At 52.2% G+C, this 21,181-nt stretch overlaps 1 protein-coding gene across 3 annotated transcripts in view; it reads right to left on the reverse strand.

The window, feature by feature from the left end:
- PAK4 (p21 (RAC1) activated kinase 4) overlaps window positions 1-21,181 on the reverse strand; it is a 56,680-nt gene continuing 35,499 nt past the window's right edge. For 2 of the 3 annotated variants that reach the window (XM_054999406.1, XM_054999405.1), the window contains exons 2-9: window positions 18,129-18,352; window positions 10,481-11,170; window positions 8,639-9,118; window positions 7,642-7,775; window positions 6,338-6,464; window positions 5,202-5,327; window positions 4,467-4,601; window positions 1-4,202 (exon numbers count right to left, since the gene is read on the reverse strand). In XM_054999406.1, coding sequence (XP_054855381.1) covers window positions 4,047-4,202; window positions 4,467-4,601; window positions 5,202-5,327; window positions 6,338-6,464; window positions 7,642-7,775; window positions 8,639-9,118; window positions 10,481-11,170; window positions 18,129-18,332 — 2,052 coding nt within the window. In that variant the 5' untranslated portion in view covers window positions 18,333-18,352 and the 3' untranslated portion in view covers window positions 1-4,046. The remainder of the gene's footprint in view (window positions 4,203-4,466; window positions 4,602-5,201; window positions 5,328-6,337; window positions 6,465-7,641; window positions 7,776-8,638; window positions 9,119-10,480; window positions 11,171-18,128; window positions 18,353-21,181) is intronic. The other variant, XM_054999407.1, reaches the window with a different exon arrangement.

The raw sequence follows: 21,181 nt of genomic DNA on the forward strand, positions 1-21,181 counted from the left end.
TTTGCAAAACTAGAATTTTGACTATTTAAAAAACTTGCACCCAAGTTAACACCACATCTGAGAAGGAAAAAAACAAACAAAAAAGAACCACCCCACAGCCACATCTCATAACATGAAAGTCCAGTCCTTTATACATTTCACGGCTGAACCATCACTGGACTTGGTCACAGCAGGTCTGTCCAGAAGAATAGGTGAGGGAGGTGGGGAATAAAGAAAACATCCCAACGCAAAATACTGTTGTGTTACAAAAAAAAATTACAATATAAATAACTTCTCTTTTTTAAAAAAAGGTAACAAAAACCCACAAAATGAATCAGTAGTCATTCTTGAAGGGGCGGAAGGGCTCATTCCAAGCCTCCAGTTATGTAAAAGTCTTCATGCTAGCTTGAGGCAGAACAGGCAGGGTGGGGCACTAGGGCAGGTCTCTAGACCCCCAGAGAACTTGCCCACGGGGCCCACACTGGATGTTCCTTCCCACCTCTCATCTGACATACAAAGAGACAGATGGGAGCAGCGTTTTGTGGAGATAAAAGAGTCTGAACTGCCCAGATATTGTATAAAGTACAAGCGATTCAAAGTCTGCCCCCCCTCAGAAAAAATGTAGTGTTTCGCACCTTTGAGGGTTTAGTGCCTTTAAAGTTTTTTGTGAGGAAAAAGGGATTCCAGACCGCAGCAGCCGGCCGGCTGGCTGGCTGACCAGGGGAGAGGGCACCCAGCAGCTCCTTCCTGGCGTCCTCGCTTGCATGGCCAAGATGAAGCCAGCCACGGCATGGCTCAGATTAAATGCTGCCATCCAGTCCAAACCTCTTCCCAGAAGTGGAGAAGCCCAGCTTTTTAGCAAAGCCCCCCCCCCTCCCGCTCAGGAGCAAGTCCAGAGTGCTGGCGAGGGCACAAAGATTGGTCCCTGTCAGGAGAAACAAGCTGTAGTGTTTTGCTTGCTTGTCCACAAAGAGGATTCCGTCCAGAGGTCCAAATGGAAAACTCCGAGAGAAAGCACCGTGCCTCAGCTGACTTCACTGCTGGGCAACTGGCAGTCCCATATGAGCGGGACTGGGAATGGGTGTTCCAGGGGGTGCCTTCAGCAAGCAAAGCAAGTGTGGGGGGAGGAGAGAAAGCGTCCCACAGAGGTCAAACACATTTCAGCCAATAAGAAAAGCAGTGGAGATGGAAAAACCCACAAAGGCCAGGCAGCCGTTTGTGAGTCCACTCCGGTGGGGGGAGGGAAAGGCTTTCCACAAGGGAAACAACACATCAGAAACAAACTGGGAACACCGTTGCACAAAAGTGCCACTGGAAGAGTCTAAAGATGCGCGCGCACCAAGGCCACCTGCACGGCTTCCGCTGGGGAGCAGGAGAAAGGCACTGCCCCCCCCCGGCATTCCTTTGCCCGATCTCAGAGACGAAAAGTGAAACCCTACAGGGGCATTTCCTCTGGCGGCAGGTCCTTCTCTGGAAGGGAAATGGGCTGGCAGAGGCTTTGTATGGAGAATCCTAAGCTTGGCAAAATCCTGATTTACAGGGAGAAGAGGAGGCAGCGATCAAACGCCCATCATCAGAGCCCCGCAAGGGAAGGAAGTGCATTAAAAGATGTGGCACTGGGAAGGAGTTGCATAACATACACCCTGAAGTATCCTGCTCTTAAAAAATATTCCCTGTCATGCATGCAGAAGGGCCCCAACTGTACCGCATGCAAGGGCAAGGGGTGGAGCCCCTGTGAAGAGCACTTCTCCGCTCTCTCCTATCAAGGCAGCTGCACTAATTCCAAAAGGTCTATGCCACATCCTGCCCTCTTTGGTCTAGCCAACCCCTGGAACCCCAAGAGCTCACAGGAGACCAAGGAGCACGCCCCACCTTTCCCACTTTACTTGTCCTTGGAGACCCGACCCCAAAGTGGACGTGCAAGGGAGGGCAGCCACCCGCCCCCCAGCCAAACCAGGGCACTTTGTGTGGTGGTTGCACGGGTGATTCGGCTGGAAGGGAGGCAACTCCCTTCTGCCTCAGGCTCCTGCCTCTCCTGTTCCAAAGCACAGTGTGTGTGTGTGTGGGGGGGCGTATTTGAGAGCCTCAAGCCCCCACAGTCTCCCCCACCCCAGAGACCCCCTCCCAGGAGGCTCTGCAGCTTAGGCCTTGTGCACTACGTGGAAGAAACAGCCGGCTTAGACTAAGACAGAAGGGGGTGTGTTGCTGCTGTGCTCACTCAGCTAGACCAGAGCACAGGGATGGCCGGGGGGCCTCAACTCTCCCCGCCTCCCTTGACCCCCAGTGGGATGCTGCGGGATTACGGGCAGATTAAAAAACTGGCGAGGGTGCAGAGGTGTGTTCACACACAGCTGCCAAATGCTCTGACCCACGCAGTCCCAAAGTGCTGCCAATGTGCTGAAAATGCACAGCCCCCATTCTCTTCTTGCTCTGCAGTCTGCAGGCCCCAACCAGGCTCCGCTTCTTTTATTTCCTGCCCCAAGCAGAAGCAGTGAAGGGGCAGCCAAGTGCCACCCACCCACTCTTCCTGCAACAGAGAGGTCAGACAGGAACACAAATCCAGTCAGGCTCCATCCCAGGCTGACAAAATCCACAAGCCACATTTTAGGAAACCACAAAAGCACACAGAAGGCTAGACTACTGCAATCCAAGCGGCAAGCGATCTCGGCACTCGGCTACAAGGCCAAGCAGGGAGCAGCAGCTCGCAAAAGCACGTGGGGAGGGGGAGATAAGCCACAGCGACGTCCTGCAGGGCATTTGGCTGTGTGGCCCAAGGGGTGCAGCTGGCTGGCAGAGGTGGCTAGCAGGCCACCTCTTTCTGAAGCCAGAGGAGCAGGAACAGATGCAGCCAGAAATCGTCCAGGGCACCCTTTTCCAGGGCATGTTCACCCTGGCTGGAAGCTCCTGGGTTGTGTCTGCCTCTCTCAAAAGTTGCAGTCACACAGTGAGAAAGCTCGGAGGCTACAGCCTGCCCTCCGTCCCCACTCCAAAATATAAAATGCCATCTCACCCATCTCGAGAGTCGCTTCTTTTGTGGTGGCGAGACACTGGAACCCCTGCTGGCTGCACGCCCCGACCAAGAGCATCCTCGCAGGGTCCCAGGAGCAATCCCATCCCCATGAAACAAGCAAGAGATGAGCAGCCCCTGCCTGGCTAGGCAAGCAAGCCACTTCTTGATTCCGACACCAAGCCCAACAGAGCCACTTCTAGCAAGTGTGAACAAGGAAGGGGCTGCAGAGACCCTCTTCTTAAAAACGAAACACACTTCACAGAACCAAGAGCCTCCTGCACATTTCTGGGGCCCTGAGCATCTGCCTCATTTCCTCCCTTCCCTCAAAACGAGAGGAAGCAGAGCATCAGCAGCACGATGCATTTCCTTCCATCAGAGATGTGACCAGATCCATGTAGAGTTTTCCTTGGCTGGAGCGAGAGAAGCCGCCCCCCACCCACCCACCGGCAGCTCAACTCGAGAGCACAAGACCTTCGCATGGAGTGCCCTTTCCCGATGGCCCCAGCCCACTCCAAGCAGGAGCCAGGAAAGGCTGTGCTGCTGGGGGAGGGGAGGGGAGGGGAGGGGAGGGGAGGGCTCGATGCTGAAGATGCCCTCTGGGCTCTGGCTCCCCTCTGCCAATCCTCCTCCTACACTGGCAATATAAACAATTAACTGGTAATCAGAAATGTTAGTCTTCTAAAATGCAAAACAAACCAAACAAAATCCCTTTGCAGTCTAAATCCCACCTCAGCTCAGTAGTACAGAAAGGGGTGCAGAGGCAGGCAGGCAGGCAGGCAGGCAGGCCTCCAGTTATGGGATCAGCTGCTCCAGTCTCACCAATCTGGAAGGCGAAAAAGGCCAGCCCTGGAGGGGGGGGGATCCCCTGCTGAGCTGCTTTTGCCCACCTCGCCTGGGGGACACGACGCCCCTATCCCTCCCTCCGAGGGGAAGAGGACAAGGAGATGCCACAAAGGCCCATCATCATGCGGGAGAATATACTGGGGGTGACGGTGCTTCCACTTCCACCCCCCCCGGCCCTGCCCTTTGGTAAGGCGTCCAGTTCCTTTTGCCCCTTTCATCTCATCCGATTCTGTCTCATCAGCGGCACGATGCAGGACGGGGGCCCAGCTTTGCCCAAGAAGGGATGCTTCAAGAGTTCGTTTGCTGTGGCTCTTTGGGCCGGGTCTCTGACCAGCAAGCGGTCGAGGAAGCCCTTCAAGGAAGGGGAAACCTGCGCAGAAAGAAAAAGCAGCCTGTTTTCCAGTGTGAGGGAAAGAAGGGGGGCGCCTGGGCTCCTGGGGACGGAGGAAGCCCCTTCAGTCCGGGAGTCTGGGTGGCTTCATCTGCAGTCTGCTTTTCTTGCAGAGTCCTACTGAGAAGCCACACGTTCCTCCAGTGGCGGCAGCGGCATGGGGGGGGGGGGCATCCGAAGGTGTACAGCCCCGATTTCCCCACAGCGACAGGAAAAGGGAGTGAGCCGAAGAGGGGGTGTTACCTTGTGCACATTTTTCAGTTTGGGGGGCAGGTTGTCTCGGATCATCTTCATTGCCTTTAGTGGGGGCTCATTGAAATAGGGGGGCTCCCCATCCACCATTTCTATCACCATCACGCCCAGGGACCAGATGTCCACCTGCAGCAAGGGGCAGAGGATGGGGCACAGCTGTCAGTGAGAGGGGCACACGGGCGCTTCCAGCAAGGAGCTGCTCTGAGCAGCAGTTCTGAGGGGAAGCAGCTCCTCTTCTGGATCTCTGGATTCACTGCCGGCCCCATCCTCAGGGCTTGGGATGGAAAACTGAGGCAGAAACAAGGAGACCTACCAAACAGGTTCCAAAGGCCTCAGTAGGGCCTCCCCTGCCCCAAAGCCCGGCTGACGTAAGAAGATCTTGCATTTGCTTGGGTGAGTCTGGGGCAGTTACGAGAATGCCTCTCCACCCAGCCAAGCCCAGATCAGCCCTCGAGGATTCCAGGCAAAGGGCTCCCCTAGGCCTGCTCCTCTAGACCACTGGGAGATGCCCTGGACTGAGTCTGGGAATCTCCCTGCAAAAACCACAGGTGATGTCCCAAGCTATGATTCCTCCTCAGTGCCAGGGTCCAAAAACCCTCTGGAGTGCTGGCTAAACAGAGTCACCCCTGCCCATTACAGTTAAACCAGCCTGTTCCCGACCTAGCAGGAAAACTCTCTTCCCACACTTCAAAGTCACCCGCCCGCCCAGGACTGGTGTCCTCTTACCTCTGGACCATAGGGCAAGCGGGAGATGAGCTCTGGTGCCATCCAGTAAGGGGTCCCAACTAGAGACTTGCGTCGTGGCACCTCCTTGTTCACTTGTGCACAGAACCCGAAGTCAGAGAGTTTGACCTGCCAGGGATCAGAGAGGAGGACATTTCCATGGTGGTGCCACAAGCAGGCGCAATCAAGACTGGGCACTTGGGGATGTTATGAAGCATCTTTTCCAGCCCTGCCTCTGCAAGCCAGCTTTGTGCGAGGGAGACAAAATGCCACGTAAAATTAACACACGGCTTCATTCCAAAACTGATCCAAACTAAGCATCAGCCCAACAAGCTGTTTATTTGGCTGAATTTTTACTTCTGAGATCTCCGTCCCAGAGATGACTGGAGCCGCATCTCTGAAAGGCAAACGAGATCAAGATTCCTGGTGCTGGCAGTTTGCCATTTGTGACACAATGCAAGAACCCTTGAGAGTTCACCAACGCCAAAGGCTTTCGTTTGCCTTTTCAACATGGCTTGGATTCAAAAGTAAACGCTGGCTGGCAGTTTCATCCACTCTATTAACGTGTAATTGCTTTGGACCTTCCTTCAGGAGAGTGAAGGCAGAAAGAAGTATCAGAGGTGCAAAACCTGCTATCGGAACAGATTCTGGAGGGGTAGGGAGAGCCTGTGAAATCTTGGGGGAGGGGGATTTTTTCCCCAATTGTTAAGTATTGCATTGCAAGCCATCTTCCTGTAACTGAGCCTGGGAGAAATCAAAGGATTATCCCCCTGCCATTCAAGGGACACCCCCTTGACGGTGCTACAGACACACATGATTTCAGCCCCACAGGATGCAGGAAACCTCCTAGGCAACAAATGGCTGGGCTTCAGAGGAAGGAAAGAGCTAATTCTTGGGAAGAAGTCATTCCAGGGAGCTGGCTGTGCTAGTCTCTTGCAGCAAAATGAAAGAGGAATAATATGGGGGCACCTGAAAAACAGGTTTTTATCCCAGCACTGGCTTTCATGGACTAGAACCCTGTTTATTCTCGGAAGAATACTCTTGCCCTCAGGAAACACTGGCATCTTCCTTCCACATCTCATCCCCCTCCCTCAGCTCAAGAGCAGCAGCAAGCAGCAGCTGGGACGTTCATGACTCACCCGGCCGTCATGCGTAAGGAGGATGGAGTCACTCTTGATATCTCGATGGATGACTCCCTGGGCATGGAGGACAGACAGGGCCTTCAGGACAGAGAGGCAGACAGCTGCGATCTGCTCTTCATTCATTCTAGAAGCAGGACAAGGAACACAGCACCTGTTATCAGCTCCTCTCTTTTCACACTGCTTTGCAGGAGAGAGGGAGAGGGACAACTTAACCCTGTCTGTCTTATTCTTTCCTCTAACCCTTTCCCCTAAACTTCGACTGGGTAAGGAGGCAGAAATTCCCCACTCCCCCATCCCACAAGACTTCCGATTAGTACTCTCCTCTCTTGGTTTCTGGTCCTCCAGTTTTGGGAAACCCTGTATACCACACCAGGCCAAGGAAGTCAGGGCCCCTGCCTGAAAATCCCAGCCTACAAGCCCAGGGGGGAATCTTTTCTAAGAAAAGACAGTCCTGGGCTCCAGAAGGCTCATGGTGGAAGAGCCATTCCACGTGAAGCGAAGGGGAAATTTTCAACCCTCTTCCCCCCTCCAGCCACCTCCTCCTTCAGCTTCTGCTCTGTGGGCCATGCTGGGGCCCAGGGTTGCTAGCCCCCCTTACCGCAGAAGTGGGGTGGGGGAGACAACGCAAGAGAGGTATGGGGCTCCTTAGAGACCCTGATGTAATCACTTTTGGTTGAAAACTGGAGGCCACATATATCAGTGGGGCCAAAATTGGCTCCAAACATAGCTATGTTTAGGGCCGACTTGGCCCCGCTGAGATCCCGTAGCTTCATTTCTCATCAGAAGCACATCATAAGGCAGTCCAAAATGCCTGTGCCATTTCTCCATGTGCTTCAGTGGGTCCTGGCCTGCCTCCCCGCTCCTTTCCCCCCACCAGCCAGGTGAGCAGGGCTAAGAGGAGAAGGGAGAGGAATTCCCCACCTCGGCTGAGGGGAGGCTGGGATCCCTACTGGGATCCCTTTCAAGTCATGAGGAGGGATCTTCTGCCGCAAGCACCAGGTCAGATCTCAGTGAAGCACTTAACAGACCCCCCCCGCCCCCCGCCCAGTGTAGTCTGGAAATACTCATTTTTCCCAAAAGCCATTGCGTCGTCACAAGCACATCCCCAAATCCTTTCAGCTGGCTGCAAATAGCACGCACAGCTACAGAAGCACACCCAGCAGGGGACAGGGAGAGGCCCGGCGCCCTTTCGTCTGAGAACCAGATCCCCAAACGGCAGGCAGAAGCCCAGGGACGCCGGCGCGGGAAGTGTGTCCTCCTGAGCCTGCATTAATGGCCACCAGCAGAACTCCACTCCACACCTGGTGTGCGTGACAATATCAGTCAAGGCGCCTCCCTCCAGGAACTCCATGACGACCCACAGCTCATCGCCCACCAGGTAGCTGTTGTACATCTCCACCACGTTCTCGTGCTGATAGTCCCTCATGATCACCACCTGGAAGGCAAACGGGCCGAGTGGAGTCACTGGGCAGAAGAAGGGAAGCCCAACCCGAACGCAACTCTGAAATGACCTCACAGCGGGTCCTAATGGCCGCATACAAATGTTTAAGCAAAACTAAGTTGCTTCAGAGACAACGGATTTGGCAAGCAAGCGAGAGTACCAGCAGTGCCAGCGCCCAGGTCTGGTGCACATCACCTGCCTCTTGGGGCTCCTCACTTTGAAAGTACTGGTGGGTCAAGTCAAGTCATCACTGGCAAAAATGCCCACAGACCAAAGGAAAGAGCTTCTTTAAGAGAGGGGCTTCCACCTAGTTCATGCTTGGGGGCGGGGCATGAACTGCTTCCCTGGGCAAAGCACTAGCACAACATGGATGTTTCTAGGCCCTCCAGGGCAGCCCAGCAACAAGAGTATTAACACAGACACCTGCTAGAAACTCTCCCCTCTCAGTATTGTTTTGCACCTTTTCTAGCAGGGACTCATGGGACAAACGATATCCAGGCTCCTTTCTACCACCTGCACAAACTGGCATCACCAATATGCTGTTTCTGCTAAGTATGGGCAGAGAGGACTTCTTTCCTCCATCACGCTGAGAAGGAAATCCCTTCAGATCAATTTCCAAAGTGGCCCAAAGCCCAGGAGTTACAGAAGGGATGGTGGTCTAGGGACAAAGTATACATGAACGCGGTAGGGGGGCAGCAAGACCCCAGGGAGCGACACGTCTGGGGCTGAGGCTGCAGGAATTCCGTCCATGGAGGGGAAGCACCATTGTCACAACACGAACATGGAGCAGCAGGAGCCTGGACAAAGACTCCAGAGAAGGGCACCCCCCCCCCCACACACACACACTGCCCACCCACCTCATTGAACAGCAGCTCCCGCCGCTGCTGCTTGCGCAGATCCATCTTCTTGACAGCCACCAACTTCCCAGAGCTCTTGACGGTCGCGATGCAGACGATGCCTGTGGAACCTTCTCCAATCTTGATGAAGTTGTCCAGGTAGGCCCTGGGGTCGCCGGGATCCACCACCATCTGCAAGGCGGCTCGGAACTGCTCGTGCGAGACACGCTGGGGCTCACGCTGTGGGGAGCGGGGCTGCTGTGGGGCGGAGGGAGGAGGAACGGGAGGCTGCTGCGGTTGCTGCTGTGGGGCAGGCTGCTGAGGGGCAGGCTGCGGGCTGTGTGTTAAGTGGGGGTCTGAGGCATGCTGGGAGAGTCCGAGATGAGGTGGCTCTGCATTTCTGGATCTCGCTGGGCCTGACTGCGGGGCCCTTGAGGATCCGCTGTTTCCACTTATGGGGCCATTGGATGTACTTTCTTGGGGCTTTCCTCTGTGTTCCCCCTGAAGAAAAAGGGGAAAAAAAGAAGTTACATCAAGAGGAATCCCACTACACAGGCACCCACCCGAGGCTGCATCAGGGGCTTTTCCTGCAGATATGGGAGATGCAAAGATCCCTTAGCCCCCACTGAATTCACTGAGAAAGAGACCGAGCCATGATGGAAGCACCCCAGCGGCCTGGCTGCCAGCGCACCTAGCAGCCTGACGTCTCTCTTCCTTAAAAGCTGACACTGCCGATCCACAGGTGACGCTGGCGCCTTGAAATTCAAGATTACACTGACTCCCCTGTGATCTCCCACTTTTATGCAGAGGTGCAGGCGGTTCTCCTTGTGGAACTGCCTTAGGCAGCATTGGTCCATCCAACCCAGAACTGTCTTACCTGACTGGCAGCTGCTCTCCAGAAACCCAGAACAAGGTCTTTCCCAGCCTTCTGATCTCACTGTTGGGGATCCAAAGGTTGGAACCTCCTCCTTGAAAAGCGTGTGTTTTACACCACTAAGTTTGAGCCCCTCCCATCTGTCACACCCGCAGATCAAACTGGGCCTTACCTGACAGGTAGCAGCATATGGAGGGGGGGAGCACTGCTTCAGTCAACCCCACCCACTCCCCGGCACCAATGGGAAAAAGGAAGAGGGAAGTGGCCTGTACAAGGGGCCGTGACCAGGGGCCGGGTTAGTGGTGAGCTGGAAGTGACAAGAAAGTAAAGAGGGTGGTGTGCTGGCAGGAAGCAGAAAGGTGCTCAGGTGAAAAGGCACGAGAAACGCATCCAGAAAATGGCTCCAGACACCTGGCAGCTGCATGGTAGATTTCCTTATGGAGGAAGCTTGGAGCTTCTACAGTCAAGCTAGCTGTTGCTACGAGGCAGAGAGGAGAAGCCTTGCAGAGAAAAGGCGGGGCAGAAGGTCGTTAAAGGGATGCACACATGGGGAGCACAGAGGAGAAAAGCGGAAGACTGGAGATGTCCTTCAGAAGGCAGACAGCACAGGAGGGGCTCAGGTTAAAGGGAGCAAGAGACTGCAGCGGCACAGGGAGCCCAGCGTTGGCAGGAATGGGGCAGGCTGCAGAGGAGCTGTAGTTGAAGAGGTGCCGCTTGCGGAACACGGCCAGAGAACACAGCAAAAGCAGAAAGCGTGAGACCAAGAGAAGACACGGGGTGATCGCCATGGTGCGGGGCCGCCACTGCTGACGAGGGCACTGGCTGGAACAGCGTCCACCACCCAGAACAAGCCGGGGAGGACACGGCCCCGCTTAAACTGGCTACAGAAACAGCTTCTTCAGCGCGGATGAGCTCAAGGACTAAGAGGGCAAGGACTCCGTGGCCGCCCCTGTGGCAGGCCTAAAGGGGACAAGATGGGGAAAGTTTACCTGAGAGCCCCTGACAGGATCTGTGTCGGCTCGTGGGTATGTGTTAAAAGGCCGTCCAGTCTGCTGTGCCGTTTTCATCACCCCCTCGGAGATGGGGATGTTAGGGGTCCGGATATTTGGTCCTGAGAGGGGCCGTTTTTCCCGGGGAGACTGTGGGCTGGTCTCCCCCGTGTATGTAGACTTGGGTCTTTTGTCAGGGACGTCGGAACGGTCCCTCCTGATTACACGGTCAGATGGCTCCTTTTCCACTGGGGGCTCCTTCCTCCCGTCCCGTTCATGGGCTCTGTGTCTGTTGTCCGAGGAGACCTTGTGGTACTCCGGAGGGGGCGGCCGGTGGCTGGAGAGTTGGTGGGATTTGCCCGGGGGCTCCTGCCCCCGGGGGTGCTGTGCAGCAGTCCTGTTGTCCCTGGTCCTCTCCTTGCTCTGGTCCAGTTCGCTCCTGGCTGCGTGGCGGCTCCGCTCCTTGTGTTGTTCTCGGCTCCGGCCGCCCTCCTCGCTTGGGGGGCGGGGGCGGGGCTTGGCCAAGGCCTCGCTCAGGCCGTTCTCCTGGTACAGCTGTTCGTGCCGGGCTGGGAAGGGTGGGCTGTCCCTACGCAGGGAATTGGAGCGTGACACCGACATGTTCTCAAACTCATCCAGCAGCCAAGCCAGGGAACCGTCCCTGGCGGTTCTGTTCCCTCGCACGATGGTCTTTACACAAGGGGCACAGAAAAATGGTGGTGGGGGGGGAGAGGGACAAGACGGGACGACACACACAAACAAAAAATAAGATAAGCAACATAAAATGAAAAAGAAATTAAGATGCCTGGTAAGTGCACAACATGACCTAAGCAGCCTTGGGATTTGCACACACAACAAAACAGAGGAGCAAGCCATGAGGGAGGCAGGCAGGCAGGCACTGGAGAAGCAAGGCCATTTAGGAGGCCTCCCAGGCCCGCAATTACTATTAGTTTATTATTTACATAGCACCAGCAACGTACACGGTACTTTGCAGAACAGAAGACAACCTCCTGGCTCACATAACCCCATGCTGTCCAGACATTAACCACTAATACGAGTCCCAAAAATAATGCTGCCTCTGAAATCGGGGGTGCAAGGGAACCAAAGGCTTCTCACTTCGCTGTCTAAGCACCAAATGACCTTAAAATGTTCTCCGCCCAACAGGTTACAGGGTTCAAACCTGATGAGGCTCTGATTCCAGAAACTTTACACACTGCCTTGGACTGCCAGCAGATGGTGCTGGCAGGAGTCAGAGCTCACACTGTTTGCACCTGATGGAAAAACAAAACAGACGTCCAGCGGCACCTTAAAGACCACCAACGTTCATTCCAGGAGGAACGAGGGAAACAGGCCTAGAAAAACAGCAGGATCTGGGTCCAGGGGCACCCTAGAGACCAACAAGATTTTCAACGTATGAGTCTTTGAGAGCCAGAGGTACCTGAAGTAGGGAACTGTGACTCTCGAAAGCTCACACCAGGGAAAATCTTGTTGGTGTGCACCACGTTCACTGGGACCAACACAATTTTAGCTCTTCCCATTTTAAAGCGCTCTCTGCATTCCCACCCAACCCTCCACTCCCTGTGACCCTCTAACCAAAGCATCTTATACATCCTGTTCTCTCCCTCAAGGACTGTACCTACTGGCCCCCTGGAAGCAGAACTCTGTGTGGCGCACAGGCCTCTTGCAAGCTGCATATTCAGCAACACAACAGCCCACGTGCAGGCCTCGTCATCCACAACAAGCAGCTGTGGCAAAACCACCACACACACGATATGCAAAAGCTCTTGAGCCAGGCTGCAGATGAAGCAAGTTTTCACCACAGATGTGGAGTGCATTACCAAGATATCTAACCCTAGCAACCACCAGACAACACAGAGCCTAGAAGAAATCCTGAGCTCCTCAGATGTTGGGCAAGAGAGGCCAAGACTCCAGAACGGCGGCAGCAGAGGAGCTTCCCAAGACACACGACCTCCTGTCTCTTATCCTTGGCCTACAAACTGTGCTTGAAGAGGCCTGCAAGCTCCGGTCCCACCTTCTGTCCTGAGGACCCTTCCTGCTCCCCAACTCCACAGCTGGGGGTTGGCTGGGGCCACTCAGTGGTGAGAGAAAACAAGGGCGGCACATTTTATTCAGAGGTGAGCAGCTGATGTGAGCACTACCGGGACGCTTACACTTTTTATGACATGGTTCCGTGACTCCACCTCTGTCCCACGCTGGGAGTCTGGCGTATGGAGCCTTTGGGCAGTTCCACACTCACTCCCCAAACCACATCCAAGGAAAGCAAGATCTCTAAGCCGCTTGCAAACCGAAAAGCACGACCTTCTCCAACCAACAGGCAGAAAGTGCTCTCCCACCTTTGGTACATGGAGCGTAAAGACAAGGCAGAGTTTCCGGCACTCTGTGCCTCTGTAATTGATTCAGAACAACCCCTAAGAACTTGCTGTTGATAATGTGCTAGTGGAGTGATTGGGAAATCCTTCTCACGCTCAAGAGGACCCCATGCCCACGCCCACCAGTGACTTAAAAGCAAGAGGCAGCCCTTTCAAGGATCCTTGAGCTTGGTGCAGAAAGTGAGACGGAACTGGTAAATACAACTGCCAGAATCAAGGGGGTGAGGCCCTTCCCTTGGACTGTACCACTTCAGCCTGGGAACAAGAATTCCTTTTCCAGAAACAACATTCCCTGTGCACAGGAAGCCGGCTTCTCAGGGATGAGAGAGCAGCTAGCCTTCTTCCTGACATGCAATTGTTCCGCATGAATGCCGGAAAACCTTCCATATATCCCCGGCAACCTGAACAAGTACAGTCCGTTTACTATGTGATTCTGCTGACTGCATAAGCAGACCCTGACAGGATCACTGGGGGGGGGGCCCTATTTCTGGTACATTAACACTCTGAACTTGGGCAGTAGACATGGGCACGAATTGAAATACAAAGCAAATTTCGTCACAAAAGGGGCCATTTCGTGTGTTACGGAACAGCGTTTTGTGAGGCCGCGGTTATCACAAAATGTATGACTTTTTGGCCTGTTTCGTTAGCTTAGCGAACGATTCGTAATTGCACACAGGCTGGCACCGATCCATTGATTCCCTAGGCAACAATGGGCCCAGACTTTTTGTTGCCATTGGAAACCCCAATTGTAGCCCACTTACCCTTGATTGGCAGCTCTCCCAGCCATCTTGAAAGCTTCCATTCTGCCCTATACAGCCAGGAGCTGGGGGTCAATCCCCTAGGCAACCAAGAAGGTGGGCTTCTGTAGCCACGGTAACACCAATCTCACCCCTCCAAATCGTGTTAGGCAGGTCTGTCGGCCAACTACAGGCCTCCTGTCCTCGGGATGAATGGCGGGGTTTTGGAGAAACATCCAGCTTGTCCTTCAAATCCCAAACTCGTGGGACTGTCCCTGCCTGCCGTCCACCCCTCACTCCGTCTTCCCGGCCCAGCTCCACACCACAGCCGGTCCCTCGTCCTCCTCTGATCCAGTAACTCCCGGTCCCCGTTTCAGTCATGCACTCTGGCAGCACTTCCCTTCCCACCCTTCCCATTGACCTTCCCGATCAATGTACTGCAAACTGGGAGGGTGGGTGGAGGAGAGCCAGCTGAAGTCTCTGTGCGAGTTTGGCATCTCCGGGTATGAAGGGGGGCGCTGAAATGCCCCGGGTTCTGACGAATCATGAAACTAATGAATTGTTTTGGCAAACGTGTTAATCTTGTGAAATTTCATGATTCGCGATTCGTGGAGCGTGGCAAAACACGAAACTCGTTTTTTGTGCCCCCCCCCCCCGGTTTCATGCCCATGTCTACTGGCAGCTCCTCTCCCATTCCCCACTTGGAATGTGTAACATGCAGGAGCCGATCTGCAGCCCCAGCCTGCACAGTGTAGCCCCCACACTGTGAGGCTTCCATACAGATCGTGCAAGCGCATAAAGATTTCCTTATCGGACAGCTCAAGCCTCACCTAAGCAGCTGAAAACTGCAAGAGGCCGGTTGTTGGGGGAGATCAGATCTGGAAATGAAGGAGACGGGGAAACAAGTGCAGGAGAAGAACGCCAGAGGAAGAGGCAAAAACAAAAACAACTAGCTTTTGAGACAACCAGGTCCCCATTCTGGGCCTAGAAAATATGTATAACAATCAACATTAAGAGGTGCAAATCAGCAAACAGTTGAACACACTTTGCACAAAAAAGGCTCCAGCCTCACACAACACCCACCCTCAGAGCCGCTGATAGAGAAATGGAAGATTTCCTTCGGGCAGAGGCTTGACAGCAAGATGTGTGGTGGGGGAGGACTGCAGTCTGTTGGTCAACTGACTGTCTACTATTTCCAGACAAAAGCCCTCAAATGCTGCCCAAAGCTGGTTTGCCCTTTCCTCTATCAGGAGTTGATGGGAACGTGTCATTTGTTTGCAAGAAATGCATTTAACGAACTTGAATCAGCTGCTTTCACCTTGCTTCCTGTTTTCTCTCTCTCGTTACATTTCATGACTGTGGACTGACCTCCGTTGTGCAAATTGTCCGCATTCGCTGAAACCTTACCAGGCACTGGTAAAAGCTCTAATAATTCATCACGTTTGGGGGCTGGGTCCCATAAACCCGTCTGACAAAGGACCGTGTTCAAGCAGGCTTCTGTTGCAAGCAAAACTGTGATTGCACAGGAGGAGGAGGACAGGGCTGCCATCCACAGAATGGAGCCACAGGATCCAACCCTCAGGCTGCTTTAAGGAGCAAGTTTGTTGATGGCTGAAATCTCTTTTTTCTTGGCTCTCATGGCCTTCGCTCATATGCCCAGGGTAATGCCAATTGGGGTCAGGAAGGAACCTTCCTCCAGGCCAGATGGGCCAGGGATCCTGGAGGGTTTTTGCCTTCCTCCAGGCATAGAGCGAGGGTCACTGGGAGAGGTAGGAGGGGGATAGCTGTGAATTTCCTGCGTTGTGCAGGGGGCTGGACTAGATGACCCTTGGGGTACCTTCAAGCTCTATGTTTCTAAATCACTTTATGAAGTCAGCTCTTATCTGATATCCGACTGGTCAGCTGACAGACTCTTTGGCTGGCCAAGCCCTGCCTCTGGTTTGCTGGCCATGCAGCATTCCACTACTTCTTCACAATAACAATGGCAAATGAAAGTGCAAGTCCACACCAGGTAACAGGTTTTGGGCACACGCATGGAAAGGAGAAACTTCACACCACATTAGTTGCACCCAAAAAGGTGCTCGGAACCTCCACAAAGTAGCCCTGAGGAGCCTGTTGCTTTGACTGAGTTTCTAAAGTATCCCATGGGGCAAACCAGAGAGTTGTTTTGTGGGTGCAAATGGATGTGGAACATCACCCCTCTGGGAGAGCTACCTAAGTGTTCTCTGCTACAGATCCAAGCCCGGACTCACTTCAAGGCCGAGGAGGAGAAAAGCGCGGAGCATCTCCAATACCACGTCCAGCAAAACGGCCACAGAGTTAGAGGGAAGCAGGTCAAGCAACCTCCACACCACAATCTACATTCTGCCTCCAGGAATTCACTGCCCAAACTTGGCCATTAAGAGCCCCGGCACAATGGCCGCCATCACAAGCAGCAAGGAACGGTGTGGTTCAACAGCCATTGGAGGAGAGCGCGGCAGAGACAGGGGGCTCAGAAGGCCTGCCGTGATCTGCGGGCCACCATCAAGGAAAGGGGCTCTAGTGGCATATTACAGCTAGACCCGACTGCACGAATCTCATGTATCTTGGGCCAAAGGAGGCCAGCCCTCACCACACAGCCAAAGAGACGAACTTCCACCATGGGCTGCTGCAGGACTGGAACAAGGGGCTATCTTGGTCCCCCACCCCGCAAGTGCTGCCAGATTCACAGGCTGATCACCCAGCGCTACTGCCTCTGTGGTGTAGGGTGCGGCAGCGTTAACTTCCAGCGAGGTCCAGTTAGCAGCAAGAGTGGCAGCAAGTTGCACTTGAAAAGGTTGCTGCCCATACCTGGCCTGTGGTGCCCGATGGCTTAATTTATAAATCACATACTACACAAGAGGACAGTGACCCCAACATACCAAGATGTGCTAATGCACAATTCTAGCTAACCCCTACAGCCATATTACTTGGCAAGATTTGAAAACATACCAACATTCTGGTCTCAACAGTAGTGTCGTTTAGCTTTCCTGCACCCTGCAATAAGATGCACCATGTAGCCCGCCCCCACCACCACCACCTCCACCCTAAGATATATCTCTGCTCCTCTCAGGGTCCCGAATTGTTACTCCCACTTCCACCTGCTCCTGTCATGAACAGACACTGCTGAAACAGACTTCCTGTACTATTTCCACATTAAAATAAGAGTACAAAAACAGTCCCCACCCCTCAAATGTCCATACAGCCAAGCTTAGCAATTTGGAGCTGGCAGAGACAAGCTAGCTTGTGGGGTCAGGTCCAGACTGACAGGGAAGTGTAATCAATATTTACCTAGTCAATTAATCCCAGCTGCTCATGAGGAGGAGAAATTAGCAACCCCAGGAAGAAAACCCTCCCTCCTTGGCCTGAGACCCAACTGCCAGGTACCGTTCTGGGTCACTGTCGACTCAGTAAACACAGCAACCAGTGTCTGACCTGCACCCAGTCCCAAACCAATCCCCTGAGCAGAAAGAAATTCCAGTTCCCGTGCCCCAGCTGATCCCCAGGACACTTCCGAAAAGTTGGAGGGGCAACAGCTGCTTCTGTCCCCATGAGGCTGACTCAGAGCTCACTCAAATGCTGTCTGGTACTCCTGGATTGCTACGCTGTGATCCAGCACAGGAGAATATTTGAGCATTTCTGAGTGTGCCCAAGCAGCACACCACCTCCCCCGCTGCAAAGAAATTCCGGCTGCAGGGAGCCTCGATCTCATCACACATCGACAGCCCCAGCAGCTGCCATGTCTACACCTGGAGCAAGATGGTGGGCTTTTGCAGGATCAACAGCAACATGAGTTCCTCTGCCAGGGCTGTATCTCAAAGCCATGCCAACGGTAATGCCTGCATGCATACAGCGCCATTAGGATCCCATCGGGGTAAAGGGGGGAGGAGGGAGAGAGGCCGGACTTCTGACTACCTGTTAGAGTCCCATAGAGCTCCCTCACCTCCAAATTCAAGTAACTGCCGGATGGCGCACACGCATCTCCCCACCTCAAAGACTTATCTCTGGCTTGGCTAAACCAGTATTTCTAATTTTTTTTCCAAGAGGCAGAAAGCTGTGGACTTGAGAGACATAAACAATTTAACACACCAAACCAAGTTACAATGACGAAGAGTCACTGGCTATTTTGGAAATCTACTAGTATAGTTTTCTGAAGTTCAATGCCCAGTAGGCTTTCCTCTTCCTTCCCTACCCCCCCCCCCCCCGCCAAACAAATGGTCCTCTTATGCAGATGTGTAAGGCTCCATAGGGATGCCATAAATCGGAATCAACTTGATGGCACATCACACACACACACACAAAGCTCCATACAGACACTACATGACTGCAGCATTCAGAGAAGCACTGCTCCCCTTTGCCCTTGAGACAATGGAGGGAGAGTCCCGTTATCACCTCGCTATTCCTAACAGTGACAGCCACCGCCTGAAGACACATTTTCATCCAACAGACATGAGGAGGAGAATTAAGCTCCGGCACAGGGCCAAGTGGAGCTGGCTTGCCTACCTTCTGCGAACCAGGCTGGACAGCAGTAATGCACACTGGGTCCACAAGTGGCTTTGGCCGCTTGGCCGACTCCTCGATGATGCCCTGCCATTGCCTGGGCAGCCCTGTGAACTTCTGCTCCTGCTGGTCGTAACCGGTGTGGACTCGGTGCTCAAAGTTGGAGGGGGCAGAGATCTCAATGCGTTTTTTCTTCTTGCCAAACATGGTGATGCTGGCTAGCACACCTGAAAGAAAGAAGAAGGGGCAAAAAAAAAAAGTGAAACTACCCAAAAGAACCAAGCAAACAGCACCATCATGACACCCCCCCCCCAAAAAAATATGGGCAGTATGCAAAGCACTGGCTCACGAGAAGTGAAAACATTTGTGCTAGAAAAAGCCTTCCATGTGCACAAATAACCACCCTTGCCCCTATGTTTTTATCCCGCCCTTCTTCCAAGCTAAGCATAGCACACGTGGTTCTCTGCCCCTGTGTTATGCCAATATAGATTAAAATCATATGCCAATAATCAATACTGAACAATACTAGGCCTAGCTTCTATACTCTAGATGAACTTTTAAACTTTACATGAACTTTCAGTGTATTTTTTCTATGTATAAGGTAATTCAGCAGGTGTGCTTTCATCCTTTGACAATTAATTAAAATAGTGGACTCTACTGAGATTGATGTTCCTCTATCAGAGATTCAACCAATGGTGATCGTCCAACTTAACTTTTCCTGACACTTGTTGGAGATTTGTAGTTTTGTTGTGAAGTACAGATTATGACATATTTTTTTAACTAATTGGAAGGCTGTACTATGAAATTATGAATATTCAGTGAAGTGTCAAACCAATCAATATTTGTTTGTGCTATCATGTGAATAGACCCTAAATATTTGCATATGATTAGGTATATCATTGCAAACACAGAAAGAATAAGCAGGGTACTGATGGAAGAAATCTCTTGAGAGAATCTAGGTGAGAAACTATTTCTACCTATGTATTTCATAGAAACTTTGAGCAATGTTAAACTTAGGATTTATTGAGAAATGTTAGTGAACTTATTTCTTATTGCCTTTCTATGTTCTATTGTTATAGGATTCATATTAATAGCCATTTATATTTTGATTGCTTGCTTCATTAAAAACTAGGGTGTATTTTCAATAAAGTGAAATAAACTCTAGATTAGTGTCTGTGTGTTTGATAAGGAGTTGCAAAGCAATATTGAACCCTATATAAATAAATGTACTGATAAACAGCTGGTTCAAAGAACTTATCTGTTTGACAGGTCTAAAGACTAACTGCTTTCTGCTTCCCCGGAGAGAGATCCATCTTTCTCTTGGCAAGTTGAAACTTGGTTTTAGACACGGGAACTGACTCGTTACACCTGCACTTTTGTCCTGGCAACAATCCTGTGAGGTAGGCTGGGCTAAAAAAAGTGACTGGCCCCAGGTCACAGGGTAAGTTTCATAGCCAAGTGAGGGTTTGAATCTGGGTATCCCAGCTCCCAGGCAAACACCACACAACAGACACACTCAAAGCTGCTTTGTCCTGCTTCTTGAAAGACAGGCCTCTTATACATGCTGGCACCCTTAGGAACTCACATGTCAGGACCCCAGGACAGATCCAGAAGCGACTGGCTCCAGAGATTCCCTGCTGGTTTAGGTCAGAGGCAAGTGGCACCCATTGTACTCACATTTCGCAAACTATGCAAAACTTAATTATTCAGGAGGGCATTTTTTCACAGGTAATGGGCTGTACTAAATCAAAATGGTTTTAAAATGCTTTGGTAAAGGGACAGGCACGGTAGACTACACTAGTCTGTAAACTAAGTACTGGCTGTTGCTGTATGTATGATTCTGCTATGTAATTTCTGCACCATTTAATGTGCCATGTTAACACCTATGCTTTGTTTCAGCTCTGTTTCAGATGTTTATTGGATGTTCCATTCTTTTATTTATTTATGTCATTTATAGCCCGCCTTTCTCACTGAGATTCAAGGTGGATTACACAATGTGAGATTAGTACAGTCAATATCCAAGACATTTTCATAAACAATGCCATAGGGTGAATAAATACAAGTTTGCAAAGGCATAATGTTACTAAGAATCCAATAGAGAGATGAAGAAATGCTGGAACAGAACATAAGCAATTCTAGGGCCGACATCAGACAACATGAAGCACAGGGAGCTCATAGGAGCACATATTTAGAGCAACAGATAATGTGTAAGGCAACATAGTGGTGAAGTCTATGGTCCCTAACTCATTCGTGAAGCATCTGAGACCCCCTCCCTACAACATAGCCCTCCCATCTCAGTAAAAAGCCTTTTTGAATAATTGGGTTTTGCCTTGTTTGTGGAAAGCCAGGAGAGTGGAAGCTTTCCTGACCTCTTCAGGTAAGCAGATCCACAGGGTAGGTAGGGGCCACCACTGAGAAAGCCTGTGTATGGGCTGCTGTTGATTTGGCCCATGTGCAGGGTGGCACCTGCAGGAGGCCCTGTTCAGGTGAGCAAAGTTGCCGTGGAGGGACATAGGGAGGTACCTACGGTCCCCTAGGTATGCCGGACCATGGCCATGAAGAGGTTTGTATGTGACAATCAATATCTTGAACTGAGCACAGTCACTGATAGGCATTAACTTATACTGGGTAATCCACCTCTAGTCTCAGTGAAAAAGGCGGACTATAACAACATAAATGAAACAAATACACTTCATAAGCCAGCCAGGCGGAGTATTTTGTCAAGCCCCAAGTCAAATACAAAGCTTCAGGCTTTATATTCCACCTGAAGTTCTGACACATGGCTTCTTGGAGCACATCTGATGAGCCAGCAGGCCTAAAATATCAAAGGCGGCCAAACCCGAGCCAGGAGGAAGAGACTTCCTTTCAGGCATCAGGGTTCAAAAAGTGCTTAACACAAATGCCCTTCGTGGAACTGGAGAAGTCTTGTAAGCAATAGAGACTCCAGAAGCCTCGACTGCCAGAGCCGAAAAATACAGGTCCCCCCCCGCCCCCCATACACAAACACACACCATTTGCTCCAGGGAGGCCCTGCAGGCAGACGGGCAGTGGCTGCC

Source organism: Eublepharis macularius, chromosome 15 (genome assembly GCF_028583425.1).
Source record: "Eublepharis macularius isolate TG4126 chromosome 15, MPM_Emac_v1.0, whole genome shotgun sequence".
Lineage (NCBI taxonomy): Eukaryota > Metazoa > Chordata > Lepidosauria > Squamata > Eublepharidae > Eublepharis > Eublepharis macularius.